Here is a 24,998-nt window from a genome sequence, read left to right on the forward strand (position 1 = left end):
TGAGTAGCCCAACCACACAGACCCTGATGCTGGCCAGGCGGCCGTTCAGCAAGGGGGTCAGGGATGGAGTGGTGAGGCCAGGCCAGGCTCTGGGGCCCAGCCCCCCTGGAAGCAGGTAGGACAGCAGTGGGGGGTCCCTGCATGGAGGTGCCTGACTCACCCCCCCCTAAAAATTGTGAGCTGAGGCCACACCCCTGGCTACAGTCTTCCCTGCTGAATTGAGTAGGCAGTAAGAAATGGAGGCAGTGAGAGATTTTACTTTCTTGGGCTCCATGAACACTGCAGATAGTGACAGCAGCCACGAAATTAAAAGACGCCTGCTTCTTGGGAGAAAAGCAAGGTCAAACCTAGACAGCATCTTAAAAAGCAGAGACATCACCTTGCCAACAAAGGCCCGTATAGTTAAAGCTATGGTTTTCCCAGTAGTGATGTATGGAAGTGAGAGCTGGATCATAAAGAAGGCTGATCGCAGGAGAATTAATACTTTTGTATTATGGTGCTGAAGGAGACTCTTGAGAGTCCCATGGACTGCAAGAAGATCAAACCTCTCCATTCTGAAGGAAATCAGCCCTGAGTGCTCACTGGAAGGACAGATCCTGAAGCTGAGGCTCCAATACTTTGGCCACCTCATGAGAAGAGAAGACTCCCTGGGAAAGACCCTGATGTTGGAAAAGATGGAAGGCACAAGGAGAAGGGGATGACAGAGGACGAGATGGTTGGACAGTGTTCTTGAAGCAACCAGCATGAGTTTGACCAAACTGCGGGAGGCAGTGGAAGACAGGAGTGCCTGGCGTGCTCTGGTCCATGGGGTCACGAAGAGTCGGACACGACTAAATGACTAAACAACAAAATAAAAATGTACATGCTTCATCCACCCACCCTTGTGAAGCCTGAAAAGGCTTTAACACTTGATATTTCTGGATGTATAAATTGGACCTTTACCATGTGCCAGTACTCAGCCACACATTTCTTAAAATCCTGGCTCACATCAGGAAAAAAGTCTTCAAGCTTCTTCCAATTATTCAAACAATGTGATAAATACATAGCATCCCTTTCAAGGCCTGCTCTGCCACGGTCTCTTATTTCGTTCTCTTCCTTTCATTTAAAAAGTGTGAGCCAGTCAAAGACTGACAATAAGATTATAACTGTGATCTGCCAAATGATTCCAATGCTACCAGAACCACCACCACAACCCCCAGTAGATTATACCATGTGATCAGTTACCATTGAATTGTTATTTTTATTTTTTAAAAGCTTTAATAGTCAAACTACATCCAAATGGGGGGGGGGTGTGGTGATGTAGCTTCTACAAATTCTTATGGTTTCAAATAGTCTGTATTTGTGAAATATCCCCCCCCCCAGCAAGTGCTGTCTGAGTGCATCTCTAAAATTGTTAAAGACTGAGGAAATATTGTGTTTTTCTTCAGAGAACATTAAAATGCACATATTTTAGCCACTTGGCATTTAAATTGTGAGTAGGCAATAACTCATATATATATATATATATATATATATATATATATATATATGCATGCAGGTTTTGGTGTCTTCGGGTGTCTTCCCGTGTAAGAGTAGGGGTGTCTGGGCGACGTTTCGACGAGGTCTCACTCGTCATCTTCAGGCTGGTGCTTTCGGCTTCTTGTTACTGGAACAGAGCAGAATCTGGTGTTTGAGTTCCTATAAATACTGTTGAGGGGTGTGGTGTATAGCCTCCAACGTTCTGGGCAGAGAGGAAGTTCCTAGATTAGTGTGCCTTTTCTTCTTTTGTTCCTTAATTACTTGAGGGATATCTTGAGTGATTTCATGAGTGATATTCTGAATACCCCTGGGTGGGTCATTAAGTGTAGATTAGTTGCTAAAGCTTTCGTGTCTTGACCTCTTGAGCTTGTGAAGAGTTTTTCTGAGAAGATGGCTGTGCTGCATTTAGTTGTGCTCTGGCTTGGCTTCGTGTATAGGGGCGAGCTGTGATTTTGTGCCTAGTGCCCGCCAGATCTGTGTAGGGATTGCAGGGGGGTGCAGCATCCGGAGGTGCCACTATAGTTTGGCTACTGGATGGAGTCTGTAATATGTCTGTGGAGAGGGTCTGGGTTTGGGTCTGGTGTGGTTGATTGGTGACGGCGTTCTGTGTGCCTCTGGTTCTGGTGTCGGTTTTTGTGGGGAGGGCTAATTTCCAGATGTCTGGCAGGCGGGACGTGTCGTCACGCTTGTTCATGTTGTGAGGGTGTTTCTCTATCTCGATGGCTTCCATGATTATTCTCTTGTGGTGATGTTCCATGTTAAAGAGCAATTTGGAATCTGCAAAATTAATTTCGTGTCCTGTTTCTTTCATGTGTTGGAAAAGAGAGGAAGTTTTTTCTTCTTTTTTGACGGCATTCTTGTGTTCTGCGATACGTGCATTTATTCGTCTGTTTGTTTGTCCAATGTACGTGGCTGGGCAGACTTTGCAGGGTATTTCATAGACCCCTTGGTTTTCCAGCTGGATTTTGTCTTTTGGGTTTCTGAGGATATTGGCTATTTTTTGGTTGGTGCAGAAGGCTGTTTTGATATTGTGTTTATGGAGGATTTTGCTAATTTTGTCTGTAGTGCCCTTGATATAAGGAAGGAGGGCCATGCCATTGTTTTCTTCTGTGTCTTGGTTTTTGGGGGGTGTTTCTTTTTGGATTAGCTTCGTAACCTTGTTTTTCTGGTATCCATTGGCGATTAACACATTTGAGAGATTCTGTAACTCAGTTGTCAAGTGGTCTTTGTCAGCCAGGCGTTTGGTTCTGGAGATGAGAGTCTTGGCTACGGAGTTTATTTGTGCAGGGTGGTGGTGTGATTGTGCATGTAAGTAGCGGTTGGTGTGTGTTTTTTTCCGGTAGATAGTGTGTCCTAGGGAGCCATCAGGTTTTTTGTAGATTAGGACGTCAAGAAAGGGGAGTTGGTTGTTGTCTTCTATTTCCATAGTGAATTGTATTTTGGGGTGTAGGCTGTTGAGATGTGTGAGGAAGCTATCTAGTTTTTCTTTCCCGTGTGGCCAAATTACAAAGGTGTCGTCAACATATCTGAGCCAAAGTTTGGGTTTGTGTTCTGACTTGTCTAAAGCATTGGTTTCAAAGTGTTCCATGTACAAATTTGCGATGACCGGTGAGAGGGGTGATCCCATAGGTGCTCCTTCTATCTGTTTGTATCTTTGTCCATTGTGGATGAAGTACGTGTTGGTTAGGCAGTGGTTGGTCAGGTCCAGGATGTATTTGGGGGGGTTGTATTTGTTTTGAATGGCTGTCAAGGCTTCATTAATGGGCACTTGAGTGAAGAGAGATACAACATCGAAGCTCACAAGTAGGTCATCGGGATGTAGGTATTGTTTCTTTATTGTTTCTATGAACTGGGAGGAGTTAGTAACGTGTGAAGCGATGGATTCTGCATAGGGCTGAAGTTGCTTAGCGAGAAATTTAGCAAGATTTTGTAGAGGTGAGCCTATGGAGCTGACTATTGGTCTGAGTGGTGTTCCTTCTTTGTGTATCTTGGGGAGACCGTAGAGTTTGGGGCATCTGGATGATTTTTCTCTGGGGATGATTCTTAGCTGGATTTCTTCACTGATAGGAGAGGCTTTTATTTTGGATTTGGTGGTTTTTTCCAGATAGGTGGTGGGATCTGTTTTTATAGGTTGGTAGGTAGGGTCTTGGAGTAGATTTGATAGTTTTGCTTGGTAGTCCGATGTGTTCATCACAACAGTGGCGTTGCCTTTGTCTGCTGGGAGAATGATTATGTTGTTGTCTTTCCTCAGGTTGGTGAGTGCTTTCTGTTCTTCTTTGTGTAAATTGCTTCTGGGTGGTTTGCTGGAGCAGAGGATGTTGGTGACTTCAAGTCTGATTTTATTGGCTTCATCTGGGTCGATTTTGGTCAGGCTAGCTTCGACTCCGCATATGATGTTTTCCGTGGGGATGCGTCTCGGGGCGACTGCAAAGTATATATATATTCATACATATTCTAAATTTATACCAAGTAGTACTTACCCAAAACATGGACCTTGGCATCCAGGAATTCTCCTTTTTATATCTATTTTTTCCTGAACCAACAGAGAAAACCCATCCATTAAGGGCGTTCCACATGTGAAAGCAGGTTTTTACATTTCTTTCCCTTCCATGAATGAGTCCCTGCAAACTCCCCCCACAGCGTCTTTTGAGCAGAACCAGTGCAGTGAAAACAGCAGCAGCAACCATTGCATGGACAGACGGAGTCCCCAGATCCCAAGCGCCCCCCCTGTCATGTGGAATAATGACTCAAGACAACGTGCTATGGGATTAAATTGGCCACAACTTTCTTAAATTTCAAATGTGGGTAGACCTTGGCTCCGGCATCGGGCGTTCTCCCTCCCCGGTCCCCAGCCAGGGACCTAGGGAGCATCAGGGTTATCCAGTGTGTGTGTGGGGGGGATGGGCCGGCTCTGGAGAACATATGTTCAAGCAGAGATAGCCGCCCCCATTACGCCGACGCTGCAGGGGAGAGCAATGACGACCTCTCAGTGTACGGTCAAAGCCTCCCTTCAGAAACCCCTTTAACGGGGAACCCTGGTATCGCCGCTGCAAAGAGGAAGATAGACTAAAGGATTCCGCCCAAGGCCTGATACCGCCAAAGTTGTGACGTTTTGCTACGGGAAAGGCAAAACCTGCCAATGCAGGGGAATTCCTTTCTGGCCCTTCAACAGCGACCTTGACGTAGCAGCGCCCGCATACCTGTGAAGAAAAGTTTACCTGCAAATAAGACATTAACTGAGGGTGGGTAGGGTGGGTAGGGTGGGAAAAGCTCTGGAGCCAAGTGAGGATTCCCAGGTAAGATCCTCCCTCTATTGTGTGGGCAGGTAGTCCGTCCCCTACCTGGCCTGATCTCCTTGGCAACGCTTCCCTCAGGCTGGATTGGACAACTGACTGAGGTAGGCGGGGACCTCCAAGTATCTCACCTGGGGAAGGTGAAGCCAAGCCTATGCTGATGGAGCCACTCCATGCAAAGGGTGCCCCCTGTTTTATGCGGGGAGCAGTCATTATGGTCCACAGCCATTCTTAAATTCACCCCTAAGCCAATTCCTAGAGAAGGGAGCAAGGCTTGCCCCTGGATTAGCAGTGGTTGATAGAAAATATGTACAAATTGGCTTCTTTTAGTTAGAGCATCCCTTAGACCTGCCTTTCACACAAAGGCTAATCCTCTGGTAAGTGCAAGCAGAGCTTTTCTTCAGCAGGAACTCACTGGAACTCAGTTCCAGCAACTCTTGGGTGAGTTCTGGCACCTCTCAGGTGGGCGCCATTGCCATTCTAAGAGAATGAAGGAGGCATTTGTGGTGAGTTCCAACACCTCTTTTTCTAGAAAAATAGCGCAAGCATACATTTGAGATGTCGCTACCAAATGGCTAAAAGCAAGACAAAAATAGATGCTAACTGTAGTGGGACTTGTATTACAGTGAAACTTCCTTTATCAAAAGGCTCTCTGTTTTCACTGAGGACATTGATTGCGCGTTAAGAGGTTTTCTCTAGGTTCCAGAGTCATGTGAGACGCTTCTGGACTCATGCAGACTTGTTGTGAAAGTTACACAGATATTAGGTAAGACACAGAGTGGGGAGCTATGATATGGAAGACTACATTAGGCATGGAGCGAGTCTTACATGTTTTTATCCTGTGCTAAAAATAATACTGCTTCTTGGGAGAAAAACAATGACAAACCTAGGCAGCATCTTAAAAAGCAGAGACATCACCTTGCCAACAAAGGTCCGTATAGTAAACGCTATGGTTTTCCCCGTAGTGATGTACGGAAGTGAGAGCTGGACCATCAAGAAGACTGATTGCCAAAGAATTGATGCTTTTGAATTATGGTGCTCGAGGAAACTCTTGAGAGTCCCATGAACTGCAAGAAGATCAAACCTATCCATTCTGAAGGAAATCAGCCCTGAGTGCTCACTGGAAGGACAGATCCTGAAGCTGAGGCTCCAATACTTGGGCCACCTCATGAGAAGAGAAGACTCCCTGGAAAAGACCCTGATGTTGGGAAAGATGGAAGGCACAAGGAGAAGGGGACGACAGAGGCCGAGATGGTTGGATAGTGTTCTCGAAGCTACCAGCAGGAGTTTGACCAAACTGCGGGAGGCAGTGGAAGACAGGAGTGCCTGGCGTGCTCTGGTCCATGGGGTCACAAAGAGTCGGACACGACTAAACGACTAAACAACAACAACAACAAAAATAATACTGCTTATTCAGAGTAATTATGGAAGCAGAAAAGCCACACTGAACTGTATTATTTTTTTGCCAAGCTCACTTCCTCCACAGGGCCAGCAGCCACAGCGAGGCCAGCAAGCCAAGAGCCAAGCGCAAGCTACACTGTGTGGCTGGCCTTCTGAGGAGACAGTCACACACATGACACACATCATCACATGTGCATGTCATGCACATGATGACTCACCCAATGTTGAACGCAACTTAGTGACTCTGGTGCCTATATTTGTTGAAACTGTAATCAGAAGTTCATTGTTCACTGCTTCATTCCCATTTAAGTACAGTTTGGAGTAGCCACAATATGTAGGCGTTTCTAAGACTCCATGACAAAACAATCGCTATCTTTTGAAAGTTTCCTTTTCAAAAACTAGGTTGATGAAAGGAAAAGTCTTCTTCTGCCTTATCAATCAAACCCAGAAGTATTTGTATTCCAAGGGAGTTTTCTATGAAAATTAAAATCACAGCCTGAGGGAGGGTGTAAATTATTTCTAAACACTGTGCAGATAATGGAATCCCACTGCTAATTGATTATGTCTAGCACAGGAGGGAAAGTCTGTGTTAAATCAAATAAAAGTGTTGCAGTTATATAACCTGAGAGTGCAGTTACTTACCTGGGCAAAATTCCAGATGTAACACAGCATTTTGTACCTGACTCGAGATTGCAAAAATAGCAACACGTAAAATGGGAAACGAGTAACGGATGATCTTACAGCTGCCATAGCCAATCAACAGTTTATATGCTTTGGGCATTGTGGTTCACTGACAGTCTTAAGGTAGCATTTTTAGAGTGCTGATGGTATTTTAAGTTGGAAGGGGGCAGGTGACAGATCAAGCCAAGGCAATCTTGTTCTCTGGTTTCCCCTCTCTTTTGAGAGGAAAAAGTTAGGGAATGGGTTTTGTTCCTGCTTAGATTATACACCAGATTTGGGGAGTCAGGGCTGGTGGCGCTGATGGTACCTTCTCAGTTTCTCTGTGAATATCTTGGTAGCAATTTTCAGAGGAGCTAGGGTATAGGTTTGTTGCAGCTTGAATGATGAAGTCTTATGGAGCCCTAAAATCTACATGCCATAAGCTTACACATGATCCCCTCTTGACAGGTATATACATTATATGGATGCAGAGAGAAAAGGCCATAAATAGGAGGAGTAAAATGGCAATGAAATTCAAAAAGTATGGTCTGACATTTCAATTAATAAGTGACCACATGTAACAGCAGTAATGGTTGATAAGGCTATCACTGCTGAAATGCTAAATGAATTAGCTCCTCCAGTGGGACATATGTGTTCATTTCTATCTAATCCTTTTCTATTATAATCTTTTTGAATTGTTAGTGCAGGAATCGTATCTAGTTTCTATGATGCATGAACAGCTTAGGTGCTTCAACAAGAATATTACTATTAGGATGTAATTCTATGCACACTGAATTTACTTCTGAGTAAGCTTACTTCTGAGCAAGCATGTACAGTGGTACCTCGGTTTGAGAGCAGTCCGGTTTAAGAACGATTTGGTTTACAAACTCCGCAAAACCAGAAATAGCGTCCTGGTTTGAGAACTTTACCTCGGTCTAAGAACGGAATCCGAACAGTGGAAGGGCACCAGCAGCGGGAGGCCTCATTAGGGAAAGAGTGCCTCGGTTTAAGAACGGATTTGGTTTAAGAACGGACTTCCAGAATGGATTAAGTTCGTAAACCGAGGTACCACTGTATAGGCTTTCAGTGTTATATTATTATATTCCCACTTATTACACTTACATTCACCCTATGCCAATTCCTCTTCCATCGAAGCAGCTGAACCAACAGGGACTGCACTCATTTTCATTTGAAATTTTTGAGCCATGCACTCACCTGAAAAGTCTTTTAGGTAGCAAAAAAACTAAGGATATTTCTCTCCCCCCACCCACAACACCCCCTTTCATAGGCCAGTTACAGGTCCAATTCACATAAAATGATTGGGGAGTGGTAGGTAGCTAATTAGGGATGTGGGTGGTGCTGTGGGTTAAATCACAGAGCCTAGGACTTGCCGATCAGAAGGTTGGCGGTTCGAATCCCCGCAACGGGGTGAACTCCCATTGTTTCGGTCCCTGCTCCTGCCAACCTAGCAGTTCCAAAGCACCTCAAAGTGCAAGTAGATAAATAGGTATCGCTCTGGCGGGAAAGTAAACGGCCTTTCCGTGCGCTGCTCTGGTTCACCAGAAGCGGCTTTGTCATGCTGGAGACATGACCCGGAAGCTGTACACCAGCTCCCTTGGCCAATAAAGCGAGATGAGTGCTGCAACCCCAGAGTCGATCACAACTGGACCTAATGGTCAGGGGTCCTTTTACCTTTACCTTTAGGTAGCTAATTATTGACCTAATCCCACGATCAGGGTGAAATCAGTTAACTAGGTCGAGCTACATGCTGAAACAATGGTCTCCCTTCCAACATGGGAACTTTGATTGACTTGTTGAGGTGCTTACATTTGGTGATTTGTGCGTATGTGTGTGCCAATCTGCTACACTTGCTTTTTTTCTGCCCCATAGTTTCTTTCTTTTCATATTTGTCAAGAATTTGAGCCCCAAAGATCTGTCATTACTTGCAGACAGATTGACACAACAAAGGCTGCATTTCTAGACGCACTTACCTGGGAGTAAGCTCCCACTGAACTCAAGGAGGCTTAGGTCTGAGTAGACAGGCATATGACTGCCCCATATACAAGATGCATTGAAATCCTCTGTGAGTCTATTCAGAAGCAGATCATCCCTATGTTTGAAGGGGCTTACTATCAGGTAAATCTGCATAGGAGTGCAGTTTAAACTGATAAGCTGAGCTGCGAGTTGACTCTGTGCTGCAATGCTCACTTTGCTGAGGCAGCCCACCCAAGTTTATTGCAATGAGTTCACAGAAAAATTGGATTGTGTTTTTTTTTAATCTGGGTACACTCACAACTACAGTTCCAATAAGGCTCCATTCAATCACATCCTGGTATACAATGGCTAAAGTCACTGATGTAGCTTGATTTAAAACAGAGAAGGTGTTATTCAGTATGTGTGTGTGTGTGTGTGTGTTTGGGTGTGTGTGTGTGTGTGTGTGTGGTACCTCCGGTTAAGAACTTCATTGGTTCTAGAGGTCCATTCTTAATATGAAACTGTTCTTAACCTGAAGCACCACTTTAGCTAATGGGGCCTCCTGCTGCCGCCGGAGCACGATTTCTGTTCACATCCTGAAGCAAAGTTCTTAACCCGAGGTACTATTTCTGGGTTAGCGGAGTCTGTCACCTGAAGCGTATGTAACCCGAGGTACCACTGTACTTGAAAGACAATTGTAAACAATTAACATTGCTAGTAGGGTTACAAGAAGTTTTGTAAGGTTAAAACTATTATTTATTACTTATTATAGTTATTTTAGTATGTACATAAGGTCATGATTTAATAGTAATAAGAAATATAGGAAAATGCAGTATCTGGAAAATAGGTTTGAAAGCCATCAGTCAGGGAGTGGGGAAGTCACAGGCTTATGGAGCCAAATGTTTTATTTACTTCTGTATACTATGATGATATGCATGGAAATATTTGTAAAAACCAATAAAAATGATTATTAAAAAAACCACCTCCCGCTGCTGCTGCGCAACTTCTGTTCTCATCCTGAAGCAAAGTTCTTAACCTGAGGTACTATTTCTGGGTTAGCAGAGTCTGTAACCTGAAGTGTCTGTAACCTGAAGTGTCTGTAACCCGAGGTACCACTGTGTGTGTGTGTGTGTGTGTGTGTATAATCAGTATAAATACACATTCCCTGGTCATTATTACGCAGCTGGTTTTGGACGCTTGGTCTGCAGAATGGTGACAAGTGACACTTATGCATAATGTGGAGATGCTCTTGAGGGAAATTATGCTTGATTTATAATATTGCTGAGTATTACATGCTGGACACCATTTTTTTCTGAATCAGGTAATTGCAAATTGCTACATTGGATCCACAGCTTTAGGTCTCTAGCTTATCCCTGATACATGGAACTGAAATTTGCTTCCTTTCATTGGCTTCGCTAAACATTACATAAATGCCCTTCTCAAAGTTCATTAAACAACATATACAGCGGTACCTCGGGTTACATAAGCTTCAGGTTACATACACTTCAGGCTACAGACTCCGCTAACCCAGAAATAGTACCTCAGGTTAAGAACTTTGCTTCAGGATGAGAACAGAAATCATGGCGTGGCGGCAGCAGGAGGCCCCATTAGCTAAAGTGGTGCTTCAGGTTAAGAACAGTTTCTGGTTAAGAACAGACCTCCAGAATGAATTAAGTTCTTAACCCAAGGTACCACTGTATGAGGGACATGAAGCTCATGTTTATGTGCTTGCCTTGGCTTTTGTTCTCTTCCTGTGTTGTCACGGTAAAATCCCCTTAAAACATAAGCCTCCAACCCTAGTTTTCTGTTTTAAAACTGAGGAATGAGCCATGCTCATAGCAGTGTTTTTTTAAAGAACAATATATTGGGTTTTAACACTGAACCAATGCCTTAAATTGTATGTTTTAGGAAGAAACAGGTGAAGCACATTAAGATGGTTTTATGTTAAGGTAAAGGTAAAGGGACCCCTGACCATTAGGTCCAGTCGTGACTGACTCTGAGGTTGCGGCGCTCATCTCGCTTTACTGGCTGAGGGAGCCAGTGTACAGCTTCTGGGTCATGTGGCCAGCATGACTAAGCCGCTTCTGGCGAACCAGAGCAGCACACGGAAATGCCGTTTACCTTCCCGCCAGAGTGCTACCTATTTATCTACTTGCACTTTGACGTGCATTCGAACTGCTAGATTGGCAGGAGCAGGGACCGAGCAACGGGAGCTCACCCCATGGTGGGGATTCGAACCGCCAACCATCTGATCAGCAAGTCCTAGGCTCTGTGGTTTAACCCACAGCGCCACCTGCGTCCTGGTTTTATGTTAGTTCAGGACTAATGTGCCACAGTTTTTTCATCACACACTTGCTGCTCTCTCACACATGTACAAGGCAGATGAACTTTATCTAGCTGCACTCGGCAGAAGTCCTAGAGTCAGCCCTTCAATGAAATAATTGCTGCTGTCTTGAGATTCGATGTTACTTCAGCATTGGGTCTGAGGTAACAGATGTGACAGGCCAATGTGGTGATTAACTATGTGCCCTCAGGCTCACCAAGGAAGAGGGACTGCGTACATGCCAGAGGCATGCATATATATATATATATATATATATATATATATATATATATATGCACCCACACACTTAAAAACAAATGCTTTATTCCATCAGACTGCAGCAGTAGGCCATTGCCAGTAACTGTATAGGTCACGGAACCTTTGGGACTGTCATGGAAAGTTTAAGAGGAGAAGGACCCAAAAAGTTTCTCTCCCGCCTCTTGGAGCAGGGTGTGTCAGCATCGCCCTAGAGCCAGTGCACCAACTGGACTCATGCACCTCAACCCCGACTGGGCTAGGCGAGCTGGGAAGCACCGCCAGAGACCTCCTTTCTCTCAGGAACAGGTCACAGTGCTGTGGACTCACAGCTTAGAGCTGAGATCACCGGATTCACTGTCTCAATACTACAGTCGTTGCGCAGCAGAGTTTTGCAGAGTCTTGCAGAGTATAAACCACTCGGAGAGCAGCTCTGTAGAATATCTTCCCTTTATTCTGTAACTACAACTATGATACAAAACTATATACAGAGCTGAATATTCTAAGCACAAATCAATGCTACACTGAGAGTCTGCAGCTGCTCTTAGCAGCAACCTTATCTCTAGGATCGTACGCCATAACCATCATAATTATAACAAATAAAGGCTTGACATATCTCGCTTTGCATGTCGTGAGTCTATCTCATATATTACTATCACCTTTTCAGTTGAATTACTGAAATAAATGAACTTTCCCACGATATTCTAATTTTCCAAGTTTCACCTGTAGTTAGACAACAAAATGTACCTACCGCTTGATTTTGATAAAATCTCTAGCAGTACGTTAGAAATATTAAAATTATCAATAAAACAGAAGCAAATAATCAAAACACTTAAAAGACAATAAAATTAACAGTATAGTAAAAGGAGATTAACAAAGCATGTTGTCAGAGCTGCTTCCAGGTCCCAGCTCACAGAGGACCACGCTAGCCGGCAACACTGTACAAAAGTCTTTATTGAGTTACAGTTTCCATTTTCAAGCCGCAGCGCGCAGCTCTACGTCTTAGAAGCTAGACCGGCGAAGCTCCGTCTGAGTCTCCGCCTCCTGTACACCAACTTAATACTCTAGCCTTACTCCACCTCTTACGTCTTTCCTTCCTCCTCTGGGTCCCTCTGCCCCCCGTGGTCTCTTCCTTCCTGGACTCTTCTGACGCTGACCCCCCGGACTCTTCTCCCTCCTTGCGGCGGGCTTTAGGACCTGGCTCCCTATCCGGGCTGCTTACTGTGCCGCCTTCCTGTGGATTTGAACTTGGCGCGCGCGCCCAACCTTCAACTTTCCTCTTGACCGTTTCCTCGCTCCCCGATGGGGGTGTGGCCAATCCTGACTCATGCCCTCCCGCTTGCGGTGAGCCTTCTGATCCCGATACCTGGGACCCCTCCTCCCTACTGTGCTCTGGTGGGGAAGCTGGCCCCGATTTCCAACTGCTGCTCTCTGAGTCCCCTCTGGTCCCTTCTTCCTGGGGTGTCCCCCTAGGCGCCCCCCTTGCTCTGACCACTGGCGCCCCCTTCTGTGAATCTTCCGATTCACTGGACAGACTCAGAGATCTCGGGCCGCTGTCATCGCTCATATTTCCTTCGGATTCCTCCCCCTCGCTCTCTGTTTCCTCCCTTTCCTGTGCCTCTGCTCCTGAACCCCTGACACATGTCAACATCTTTGTGTGTAAATAGGCTTGCCTTAAAAAAAAAGGTTTAAAGAGGTGCCAAAAGCAGTAGGGTAAAGGTGCCACTGGATGTCAGTAGGCAAGGAGTTACATTTTTTTGGTCTCTACATATATAAAAGGCAGGGAGTTTCAAAGTATAGATGCTGCCACACTAAAAGGCCCATTTCTTACATGTGCAGAGCGAGTATTGTGTGGCTCCTGTAGGAGTTCCAGTTCTGTAGATCAAGGTGGTTGAGTGACCCCATAATGGGTGAATTAAGAGAGAAACGACGTCGTTAAAAATAATAATAACCCACAGGCCACATGGATTCAGTGATGCAGGAAGAACACAAAGGGGATTTGGAATGGGCAGTAATGGCATCTGCTCTTCTCCTTGTAGTGGTAATACACTATTTTCACTGAGACTGCACTTCTTTTACCAAAGCAAGCTCATCTAACTGTTGTATCATTCTTTATCTAGAGAATCTTTAGAGGCTCTACAGTTCATCAGAAGTAGTACGAAACAAATGCGACAAAAACAATTCAGGCTAGAAATAGATAAATTTTAGTGCTGTAAAACAAATGGAATTTAATTTGTGCCTGGGCTCAGTCCTGTAATTTGTCTTAAATATTGGGTAATACTATATATACTATAGTGTATATATATTATACATATGTATATATACTATATACTATAGGTGTATATATACTATAATTACCTTCCCGCTGCAGCAGCACCTATTTAGGTAAAGGTAAAGGGAACCCTGATCATTAGGTCCAGTCATGACCGACTCTGAAGTTGCGGCGCTCATCTCGCTTTATTGGCCGAGGGAGCCGGGGTACAGCTTCCGGGTCATGTGGCCACATGATTAAGCCACTTCTGGCGAACCAGAGCAGCGCGCGGAAATGCTGTTTACCTTCCCGCCAGAGCAGTACCTATTTGTCTACTTGAATTTTGATGTGCTTTCGAACTGCTAGGTTGGCAGGAGCAGGGACCGAGCAACGGGAGCTCACCCCGTTGCGGAGATTCGAACCGCCGACCTTCTGATCAGCAAGTCCTATATATAGCAGATAAATAGGTACTGCTGTGGCGGGAAGGTAAACAACATTTCTGTGCACTCTAGCACTTGTCATGGTGTCCTGTTTCACCAGAAGCGGCTTAGTCCTGCTGGCCACATGACCCAGAAAGCTGTCTGTGGACAAAGCACTGAGCCTCTTGAGCTTGCCAATCAGGAGGTCGGTGGTTCAAATCCCCACAATGGGGTGAGCTCCTGTTGCTCTGTTCCAGCTCCTGCCAACCTAGCAGTTCGAAAGCACGCCAGTGCAAGTAGGTAAATAGATATTGCTGCGGCGAGAAGGAAAATGTCATTTCTGTGCACTCTGGTTTCCATCACAGTGTTCCATTGCACCAGAAGCAGTTTAATCATTCTGGCCACATGACCTGGAAAGCTGTCTGTGGACAAACGCTGGCTCCCTTGGCCTGAAAGCGAGATAAGCGTCGCAAATCTTAGTCACCTTTGACTGGACTTAACCATCCAGGGGTCCTTTGCCTTTTACCTTTTACTATGTATACTCTCTTGGTATGACATTTTATTGGGTCCCCCCCCCCCCGTTTGGTACAGTTACACAATTCCCCCCTCCAATAATCTGGACAAATTTGAATATGGATTTCTTTAATGTAAAGCTTCTGGAAGTTCTGTTTATATTAAATGATCCTGTCCTTTCCCCCAGGAGCTCAAAATGAAATATATGGTTCTTGTCTCGCACTTTGTTCCTCTAACTACCCTGAGAGGTAGATTAGACTGAGAGATCACCCAGTCTAAGGTGACAGCAGCCACGAAATTAAAGACGCCTGCCTCTTGGGAGAAAAGCAATGACAAACCTAGACAGCATCTTAAAAAGCAGAGACATCACCTTGCCAACAAAGGTCCGTATAGTTAAAGCTATGGTTTTCCCAGTAGTGATGTATGGAAGTGAGAGCTGGACCATAAAGAAGGCTGATCGCCGAAGAATGGGTGCTTTTGAATTATGGTGCTGGAGGAGACTCTTGAGAGTCCCATGGACTGCAAGAAGATCAAACCTATCCATTCTGAAGGAAATCAGCCCTGAGTGCTCACTGGAAGGAAAGATCCTGAAGCTGAGGCTCCAATACTTTGGCCACCTCATGAGAAGAGAAGACTCCCTGGAAAAGGCCCTGATGTTGGGAAAGATGGAGGGCACAAGGAGAAGGGGACGACAGAGGACGAGATGGTTGGATAGTGTTTTCGAAGCTACCAGCATGAGTTTGACTAAACTTCAGGAGGCATTGGAAGACAGGAGTGCCTGGCGTGCTCTGGTCCATGGGGTCACGAAGAGTCGGACACGACTAAATGACTAAATAACAACAACAACAACAAGGTCTAAGGCCATCCATTGAACTTCATGGCTGAGTGGGGATTTGAACTTGGCCTTCTGTAAACCACTGCTCAGATCAGTAGACCACACCAACTCGCAAATGTAGTAGCTCCCTCAGGATAAATGGGAGCCTGGGCTGAACCAGTTTTGTTTGATATGCATTATGTTATATTGTATTTTGTATTATATCTTCACAGCCTTGCGATCCTCTCCTATGCCTCTAAGCTGGTATGCAACAGTCTGTAGGAATTGGGCTCTTTATCTGTGCATAAATAGAGGGTGATTTCCCTGTAGTCCTTTGTTTCCTTAGTAATTGGGTAGTCTGTTCTCTGAAACTGACTTGCAAAATGTGCTCTTTTTTGTGTGCTTCCTCAAGAAGACAACATGAAAAAAGAAAGAAAAGGAAAACATTAAATGCATGCATTTTTTATAAACAGATGCAACGTCCCCCCCCCTTTTTAATGGAGCAACGTAAGGAAGAACCTAATCACGACAATAAATAGTTTAATAACCATTAATGTTTGATTTCAGAGTTCCAAAACCATTTCTGAATGCTTCAGCGTAATGAATGCCTCTAGCAGCAATAAGGAAGTGTTGTATTGCCATCCATCCATTTCCTTCAAATTTATTAGCAATGTGCTCTGCCATTTTCTGTTACAAAACAACGAGCATATTTAAAAGCAATTATCTAAAGCAGGAGTGTCAGATAGAGGACTAAACCTCTGGCCCAAAAGCTGTGCTGAGAATTCTGCCCATCACAAACATCACCGGTTTTAAGAAAGGGGTCAGCTGCAGAAGCTATAAGTTAGCTTCAGAAAATGCTCCTGCATCTTGGCTGCCAAAACCCCTTTTCTAGCCTCCCCCCTCAATGTCTCAAATTAATCTTCTGAGTACTGAGATATTGATTCTCTGAATCAAGTTTAATTTTATTTTGGAGAATGGTTACAAAAGAAGCAACCTGTTTCATGTTCAGAAAATAATAAGGAATAGTGCAAAGCTGCAAGACAAAGCATTAAAAAGACCTTAAACAATAAGTAGTCATGAGAACCAGTGAATATAGATTCTTGTAGATCTAACGCCATGGCTGTAAAGACAGATAGCACTGGGATTTGATCAAGCAAGTACGGTTTCTATCAGCGTACATTTCTCCTTTCTTTTGTATGCTTAAAAAAAATCCACTGGCAAAAGCAGAAAGAATAGCTGTAAGAATGGGGGAGATTAAAAGAGAAAGATAAGAGTTGTTGATGTGTAGGACTGTTTTGCTCACTCAAGATATTAAGGAGGGCAATGGAGGTTGGTTAGTATTCAACGAGCAAAGAAGTTGGCTTTTTGAGGGGATTCAGATATTCAGTACTATGTTCCTCCTGTTGGGCAGACCTCCTTCTGAGGCGTCAGGCCTGTGTTCTGGCTTGTACCACTTGAAAAGGGTTTCAAACTGGCAATTGCAGAACTATTCCGATTGCCATGCTATCGTGCCTAATAGTGGCAATAACCTGAAGCAGTATGTAGTACATGTTCCAGAAAGAGGAACAGGATCCAATCCCTGAGAAGGCAGCTGTACTTCTGTTTTGTTTTTTCCCAAAAAAATTATTCATTTTCTCTTATAACACATAGACAAAAACACAAAAGAAAAACATTACCTTTGACACAACATAAAAACTTAACAACAATAAAAACACACAAAATAAAAGAAGATTTTCTTCTTCTTATTCCCTGGTGTATTTACATTGCTAAAAGACTTCCTCGACACCCTCCAATCTGGATTTCATCATATTACATATTTAGCAGTTCCCAATTTCATATTTATAACATCAGTATCTTCTTTCATTACAAACTTCTTAACCTTACTTCCAATTGTCATCCATAATAATCTTTATTATTAATCTTTTCCTATCCCTTAGCCTAATCTGTTACTTCTAGGGATTTCCTAATTATCTTATATTACAGTATCTCACTAAATATTCTTTAAATTCCTTCCAGTCTTCTTGTGTTTCCTCCTCTTTCTGGTTGCGGATTCTTCCAGTCAGGTCAGCCAGCTCTGAAAAGTCATCTTCATCTGCCATTCTTCTATTGTCGGTACTTCTTGCAATTTCCAATTTTTGGCTAATAAAAGTCTTGCTGCTGTAGTGGCTTACAAAAACAGTCTAACATTCTTCTTGGGCAATTCTGGTCCTGGCAGCTGTACTTTTGGAGTGCCATGAACATTATGCTTTGGTAGCAGAATTCTAGGAGGCCCCACTTTCAATATAAAATTGCAGCGTGTTGTTGTTAAAAACCCACTATCTTCACTGCTCATTGGTGTGAAAATTGAGGAAGTGTTCAGAGTGGAAACTTAGGGAATACATGTTTGAAACAATTTCAGTGTGACTTCTTAACACTCAAGGAAGATATTCATTATATTGTATACTTTTCAAGGCACCCTTATGAGTGTGTCTGAGAGTTCAACACATTGTCTTTCAACCTGACCTCTCCGCCTCATGTTGTTGCATCCTTCTCACCCCTCCCTTTAAGAATGGGCCAAGAAAGCAATTCTGGGGACAAAATGGTGTCTTGAATGTGCATGCTGATTTTTATTCTGAGTTCAAGGGTTGGTGTTGTGAACAGGATAGACAGGCCAAAGGTCCCTGCCTCTTAATCCTAATGCCATTATTACTAACCATTATATGCACCCCTGTAGGTAATGAAAGTCATTCAGAATGGGCTGCCAATCTTTAATATGGGCCAGCTGTGATAGTGCATTACTAAGGTACAGTATTGTATTCAGCCATGTGTGGCTTCTTGCCAACATTCTTCTTGCTGTCAGAAGAATTGCTTGTTATAAGAAATAGTGTGGGAATTTGCAGTCTAAATAACTTTGCATGTTTTGCTAACTTAGGATATGAAGGGGTTAAGACACACAGAGTTCCTGATTGCTAGAGAGGGCACTGTGTGACATCATTTCCCCTTGAGTTCTCTGATGGGAGGAAAACTGTTTAATCCTTTCTACTTCACTCGCCTTGGAACTCATGTCTCTTTTCCACCAAGCTTTTGATGCAGACAGACATCTCTCTGTTCTCTGCTCAAATCATTTTGAACTCAACTCTACATTTTGTGGATGCGGGTGGTGCTGTGGGTAAAACCTCAGTGCCTAGGACTTGCTGATCGCATGGTCAGCGGTTCAAATCCCCGCGGCGGGGTGCGCTCCCATCGTTCGGTCCCAGCGCCTGCCAACCTAGCAGTTTTAAAGCACCCCCAGGTGCAAGCAGACAAATAGGGACCGCTTACCAGCGGGAAGGTAAACGGCGTTCCGTGTGCTGCGCTGGATCGCCAGATGCAGCTTGTCACACTGGCCACGTGACCCGGAAGTGTCTGCGGACAGCGCTGGTTCCCGGCCTATAGAGTGAGATGAGCACACAACCCTAGAGTCTGGCAAGACTGGCCCGCACGGGCAGGGGTACCTTTACCTTTATACATTTTGTAATCTAGAAGTAGAACTTGCCTGCCTTGTTTTAGTTACTGTTACTGCTGGAATCAAGTGCAATATTTTATGTAGGTAAAGTCTATTTTGCGGGAGGCAGTGGAAGACAGGAGTGCCTGGCGTGCTCTGGTTCATGGGGTCACGAAGAGTTGGACACGACTAAACGACTAAACAACAACAACAAAAGTCTATTTTTATGCTTAAGCCACAGTCTTTTGCATTATTATCTTAATTAAGAGGGAAAATAAGGAAATCCAGGCTGTTACCACAACCTGGATAAGGGCTACACAGCCATGTCCCAAAGTTTCCATTTTAAAACTGCAAGGGATGGTGTTTTAAACTCTGATAACTATTTGGTTTAAGTTTTAACGTTCTGCTCAAACACGTGAGTAATATGATCAATTGTAAAATATATCCCATCCTGCCTATAAAAACCATCTAAGAAATGGTTCATGCTCTCAACTGTCTCTATATTGTATCTCAGACTATGGCAGCATGGATCAATCACTCTCAGGATATGTAGAACATCATCCAAAAATGCAGGGAGAGTTGCTATAAATTTCTTGGGTTGGATTCAGATGGTGGCTGCAATCCTATACACTCTTGGCTATGGGCAAGTTGAATTCTATTTTTAGGTGGGATTTAATCACAAAAGTCAGTTTGTGCAGTTATGGCTTATTGAATGGTCTTGTGCAGCAAACACACTTCTTTCCCAGACCAGCCTTTTACAACAAAGGAAATGCCCTGGACCTTGTGGTATAACACCTGGTTTCATGCAACCCCCCCCATTTGCTTGTGGGGTACTGAAGGGTGCAGCCAGAGGCAAAAGTAGGTGGAGAAGCACATTTGACTCCCACCTTTGTGAAATACGCCACATTCCAGCTACTCCAAGTGCAGATTTCTGTTAACAAAACCTCTCTCTATCAGACAAGTAACAGGCATCATCATCACAGGTCAATGACAGATGTATCCCAACCATGCAAAAATCCTTGAGAAGATGTAGAACAAGACCAGTGAAGGGTGGCCTCAGTTAGGGAGACTTAGAGGGGCTGCATTAAGCCCCTGAGCCAATGCATTCTCACTGCTGCCTGAACTGAGCAAAAACACCCCACAAAACAGCAAATGCCTGCCCATATGAATTTCTTTCTTTTTTTAATTAATATTTTATTAAGTTTTATCAATAGAAAAGTTCAGAAAAATACAAAAACAAAAAAATACAAAATTACAAAATACAAAAATACAAACATTAAACACAAAAAAGAAGAAGAAAAAAGAAACACATAAAAAAGAAAACAAAACTCCCTCTTTTTTAATTTCTCATCTTTAGTTAACTTATTTTCCTGACTTCCTCACGCCTCCCTTTTTTGTATCCCTTTTGAAAATTGGTTCAGCAAATTCATATCCTATTAGTTTATCTATTATCAATCCCATCTTACATTTTACCTTGTTGCTAGAGCCCCTTCTATTCATTTCAATGTCATCAGCATTCAAAAGTTTTACAATGTTTCTGTAAATAAATTTTAAATTTCCTCCAATCTTCTTCCACCAACTCTTCTCCCTGGTCTCGGATTCTGCCAGTCATTTTCGCTGCCCGTATGATTTTCTAATTCCTACATTTAATGCCACCATTAAAGGGCTAGCTCAGTTATTAAAGCGTGAGACTCTTAATCTCAGGCTACTGCGTTCCAGCCCCACATCGGGCAAAAGATTCCAACATTGCAGGGGGTTGACTTGGTATCCTTGCGCTCCCTTCCAACTCTGATTCTAACTTCTAACTTAAATTGATTGCATCTGTGGGTTAAACCACAGAGCTTAGGACTTGCCAATCAGAAGGTCGGCAGTTCAAATCCCCGCGACGGGGTGAGCTCCCGTTGTTCGGTCCCTGCTCCTGCCAACCTAGCAGTTCGAAAGCATGTCAAACTGCAAGTAGATAAATAGGTACCTCTGGCAGGAAGGTAAACAGTGTTTCTATGTGCTGCTCTGGTTCGCCAGATGCAGCTTAGTCATGCTGGCCACATGACCCAGCAGCTGTATGCCGGCTCCCTCAGCCAATAAAGTGAGATGAGCGCCGCAACCCCAGAGTTGGCCACAACTGGACCTAATGGTCAGGGTCCCTTTACCTTTACCTTTAAGCCTTTAATTTAAACCTTGGATGAATCCCAAGCCAGAATTAAGATTGTCAGAAGAAATATCAACAACCTCAGATATGCAGATAACACAACACTGATTGGAGAAAGTGAGGAGGAATTAAAGAACCTCTTAATGAGGGTGAAAGAGGAGAGCGCAAAATATGGTCTGAATCTCAACATAAAAATCTAAGATCATGGCCACTGGTCCCATCACCTCCTCGTAAATAGAAAGGGAAGAAATGGAGAGATTTTACTTTCTTGGACTCCATGATTACTGCAGATGGTGACAGCAGTCACGAAATTAAAAGATGCCTGCTTCTTGGGAAGAAAGTGATGACAAAGCTAGACAGCATCTTAAAAAGCAGAGACAAAGGTCCATATAGTTAAAGCTATGGTTTTCCCAGTAGTGATGTATGGAAGTGAGAGCTGGACCATAAAGGCTGATCTCTGAAGAATGGGTGCTTTTGAATTATGGTGCTGGAGGAGACTCTTGAGAGTCCCAAGGACTGCAAGAAGATCAAACCTATCCATTCTGAAGGAAATCAGCCCTGAGTGCTCACTGGAAGGACAGATCCTGAAGCTGAGGCTCCAATACTTTGGCCACCTCATGAGAAGAGAAGACTCCCTGGAAAAGACCCTGATGCTGGGAAAGATTGAGGGCACAAGGAGAAGGGGACGACAGAGGACGAGATGTTTGGACAGTGTTCTCGAAGCTATCAGCATGAGTTTGACCAAACTGCAGGAGGCAGTGGAAGACAGGAGTGCCTGGTGTGCTCTGGTCCATGGGGTCACGAAGAGTTGGACACGACTAAACGACTGAACAACAACAACAAGAACAACAACATGATTTTCTAACTCCTACATTAATGTCACTATTAAAGGGATAGATCAGTCATTAAAACATGAGACTTCAACTTAAACTGATTGCATCTAAGCAGCTCCCCTACAAATGACTATCAGCCCAGGCACACTTTTTGTCAGATTTAAATTTGAGACACGGCCCACCCCACAAAAAATGTTTCCTTCTAACATGTATAAGAATGAAAACTACCAGACATCAGAGAAGCCCATCTGGCTTTTCTCTGTGCTGAATTTTCCTCCTTTAAGGGCAAGTAATTCTGCTGCTTTGGAATGGATTGTAGCTTCCTCCCAGTCTTTTCTGCTCCTCTGAGCCTGGGCAGCAGAAGTGAACTCAGGCAGCAAAAAAGCGGGGAGGGTTTGGCTTCCTCCACAGGTGTGGTCCTTTTGCTCTAAAACGTGGACATCTCATCCTTTCAGTACTTAATAGGTTTAACAAGTGTGTCTGATGCTGTCCTGTAACATTTGACCAACAGCTGGAAGTCATAAAAAGTTAAAGAATCAGTGTTATGGCAGCCACCCTGCTTAGAATCATAGAATCATAGAATCATAGAATTGGAAGAGACCACAAGGGCCATCGAGTCCAACCCCCTGCCAAGCAGGAAACACCATCAGAGCACTCCTGACATATGGTTCTCAAGCCTCTGCTTAAAGACCTCCAAAGTAGGAGACTCCACCACACTCCTTGGCAGCAAATTCCACTGTCGAACAGCTCTTACTGTCAGGAAGTTCTTCCTAATGTTTAGGTGGAATCTTCTTTCTTGTAGTTTGGATCCATTGCTCCGTGTCCGCTTCTCCGGAGCAGCAGAAAACAACCTTTCTCCCTCCTCTATGTGACATCCTTTTATATATTTGAACATGGCTATCATATCACCCCTTAACCTCCTCTTCTCCAGGCTTCTAAGCTAGATTTAAGCAAGCAAGCAAGCATGAATAAATGGGAAATACCATTGCCAGATCAAAACCTCAGAGAAAATGATCATATAAGGGTGAACAGTCTACCTAAGAAGGCAGTCAGTCCTTTGGAAGATGGGCTGTTTATGGCAGGAACTGGAAGTATCTTTCCTGCTTTTCAATCTGCATAAAGCAGATATCCAGCAGGTGCAACTATTCCATTACTGTATCTCTGGTTTGTAAAAATCGAGACCAGTTGAATTTCTGCCATTGTTACAAGAAACTGGGGTGCTTAGTGAGAGGGTGTAGCAGTACCCGTCGCCCATGACAACAGCTTGATTTCTCCAACAGAAAGTCAACAGGTGCAACCTTCCACCCTGCAATTTAGGAAGCGCAAAAGGTGTACCAGTGGGATGTCTACCTGTCACACAGCTGTTAAAACCACAGTAGCCAGCAGAAGAAGGTGGGTCTGGTGCGCGACAGCCAAGGAAAGGAGGGAGGGAGGGAGAAATGGGGGTCTTGATTTTTCTGGCTGAGGTTTTAGTTCGATGATCCCACAGCTCCGCTAAAAATCACCGGGCTTCCTTTCAGGAAAGGGGATTCAGGCTTGCCACCAGGCGCTCCCTCAAGCGCTCCTGCTTCCGAGTAAGCATCGCAGCCTTGGGGCCCACTCCTCTGCGCGCACCAACTCGGGACGCCCTTCTGAAGGACTGCGAAGTTAAGTCCTGCGGGGCTTTACTTCTGAGTAAAAACCCACACACTCCTCGGCTGGTTAGGATCCTCCTAGCCTCTCTGCCTAGCCACTTCCCCCGTGCTTCCTTTCCCCTTCCACGGATCTCGCCCCTTGCGCAAGTGAATCAGCAGCCGGGGGTGGGCAGGAGGTCTTTGCGCGCGGCGAGGTGAACGGAGGAAGCTCCCTCGTGAGTTCTCCCGCCGCTTGCCCTCCCCACCCCCCCAAAAAGGTGGGGGTTGCCGAGATAGAGACGCTGCCCTGGAATCTTCTCACACAGAGGCTCCAGCCGACGCGGGACTCGCCTGCTCGCTGCTCCTCCGTCTGCCCGTTGCGCGCCGGGCGCTTCCAACGCCGCCGCCGCCAGCCATGAACGCCCGGAGAGTGGCCAGCATCTCTGCCCAGCTGGAGGAAGCGAGCTCCGCAGGCGGTAGGGCTGCCAGAGCAGCACGGGGCTTTTCCAGTCCGGTTTGGGGCTACTATGGCAGGCTTTTTGCCTGCCTTTTGCATGCGCTTTTTGCAAATATTTGTGCGTTTGCTTTGCAAGCAGATGCGGTGCTCGAGGGTCGCATGGCAGCAGTGCCAAATCCTGCCGGCTGGCGTGTGTGTGTGTGTGAACGTATGTTTTCCTTCTCCAACCTTGCTGGTATTGACTTTTTCCCTTGAAATAAAGGAAAGAGGAACTAATATATTGGAATGCCAACACTGTTTCCCTTTATAGCCCTGTTGCTAACTCACGTTTGAAGAACTTGATCAGTCACCCCTCGGGATGAGTCATAAGCAAGTTGGGTTTCTCGTTTATTAGGGGATAGAACATCTGAATGGAAAGCAGCGGGGTTTACTTCGGAGTAAACACGCAAAGGGATGGTAGGAAGGCGAAGGAAAGATGTTGGGGTGTCTCTAGCGCTGGTCGTAGACCCATTGACGTTAATGGAGTTGACTTAGGTTCCTTAATTTCACTGGGTTTACTCTGAGTAAAACTTATTTGGATGCTTTCCCCTACTTGCAATCCTGCAACCTGCCCCTTCAGAATAATGCCATTTAGAGGGAGGTTTGTTTCCAAATCTCCCTTCTCCTTGGCTTGCCCCTGCCATGATCGACTTCTTCTCTACTGCATTTAAAATGAAAGTTGTTGGCTGGCGTGCAGAAATTCAGTAGGTGTCATTTTTCTGGAACGAAGTTCTGGAAGAGCTTCTCCTGCTAAATTTCTGCAGGAAAGGCTCCTGAGTGGGAGAGGGCCGTTTAGAAACTGGTAACGCTTAATTTACAACCTGATTCTAAGCATGTTTACTTGGCAGTTAGATAAAATAAAAATGGCTGTTTACCTAGTGGCAACTTATCACTGTCTGCATTGAACCACCTAGTCTGCAATCCTAAACTAACTAACTTTGAGTTGGGTGTGGGCTTTGTTTTTGTAACTGTATTTTGCATTCTTAAAGAAAGCATTTTTGTTTTGGGTCTTGGTAAGGAAGC

At 44.5% G+C, this 24,998-nt stretch overlaps 1 protein-coding gene and 1 long non-coding RNA gene across 3 annotated transcripts in view; one reads left to right on the forward strand and one right to left on the reverse strand.

Annotated features, from left to right (window-relative positions):
• Positions 1 to 13,810: 13,810 nt before the first annotated feature.
• The window catches only part of LOC309540556, a 294,876-nt gene continuing 283,688 nt past the window's right edge, over positions 13,811 to 24,998 (reverse strand). Inside the window, exon 3 of the long non-coding RNA XR_014223348.1 lies at positions 13,811 to 13,879. This is a non-coding gene — a long non-coding RNA (uncharacterized lncRNA). The remainder of the gene's footprint in view (positions 13,880 to 24,998) is intronic.
• KCNIP4 (potassium voltage-gated channel interacting protein 4) overlaps positions 23,493 to 24,998 on the forward strand; it is a 443,652-nt gene continuing 442,146 nt past the window's right edge. Inside the window, exon 1 of one of the 2 annotated variants that reach the window (XM_082237474.1) lies at positions 23,493 to 23,955. In XM_082237474.1, coding sequence (XP_082093600.1) covers positions 23,895 to 23,955 — 61 coding nt within the window. In that variant the 5' untranslated portion in view covers positions 23,493 to 23,894. The remainder of the gene's footprint in view (positions 23,956 to 24,998) is intronic. The other variant, XM_082237483.1, reaches the window with a different exon arrangement.

Source organism: Podarcis vaucheri, assembly GCF_965113315.1.
Source record: "Podarcis vaucheri genome assembly, chromosome: 9".
NCBI lineage: Eukaryota > Metazoa > Chordata > Lepidosauria > Squamata > Lacertidae > Podarcis > Podarcis vaucheri.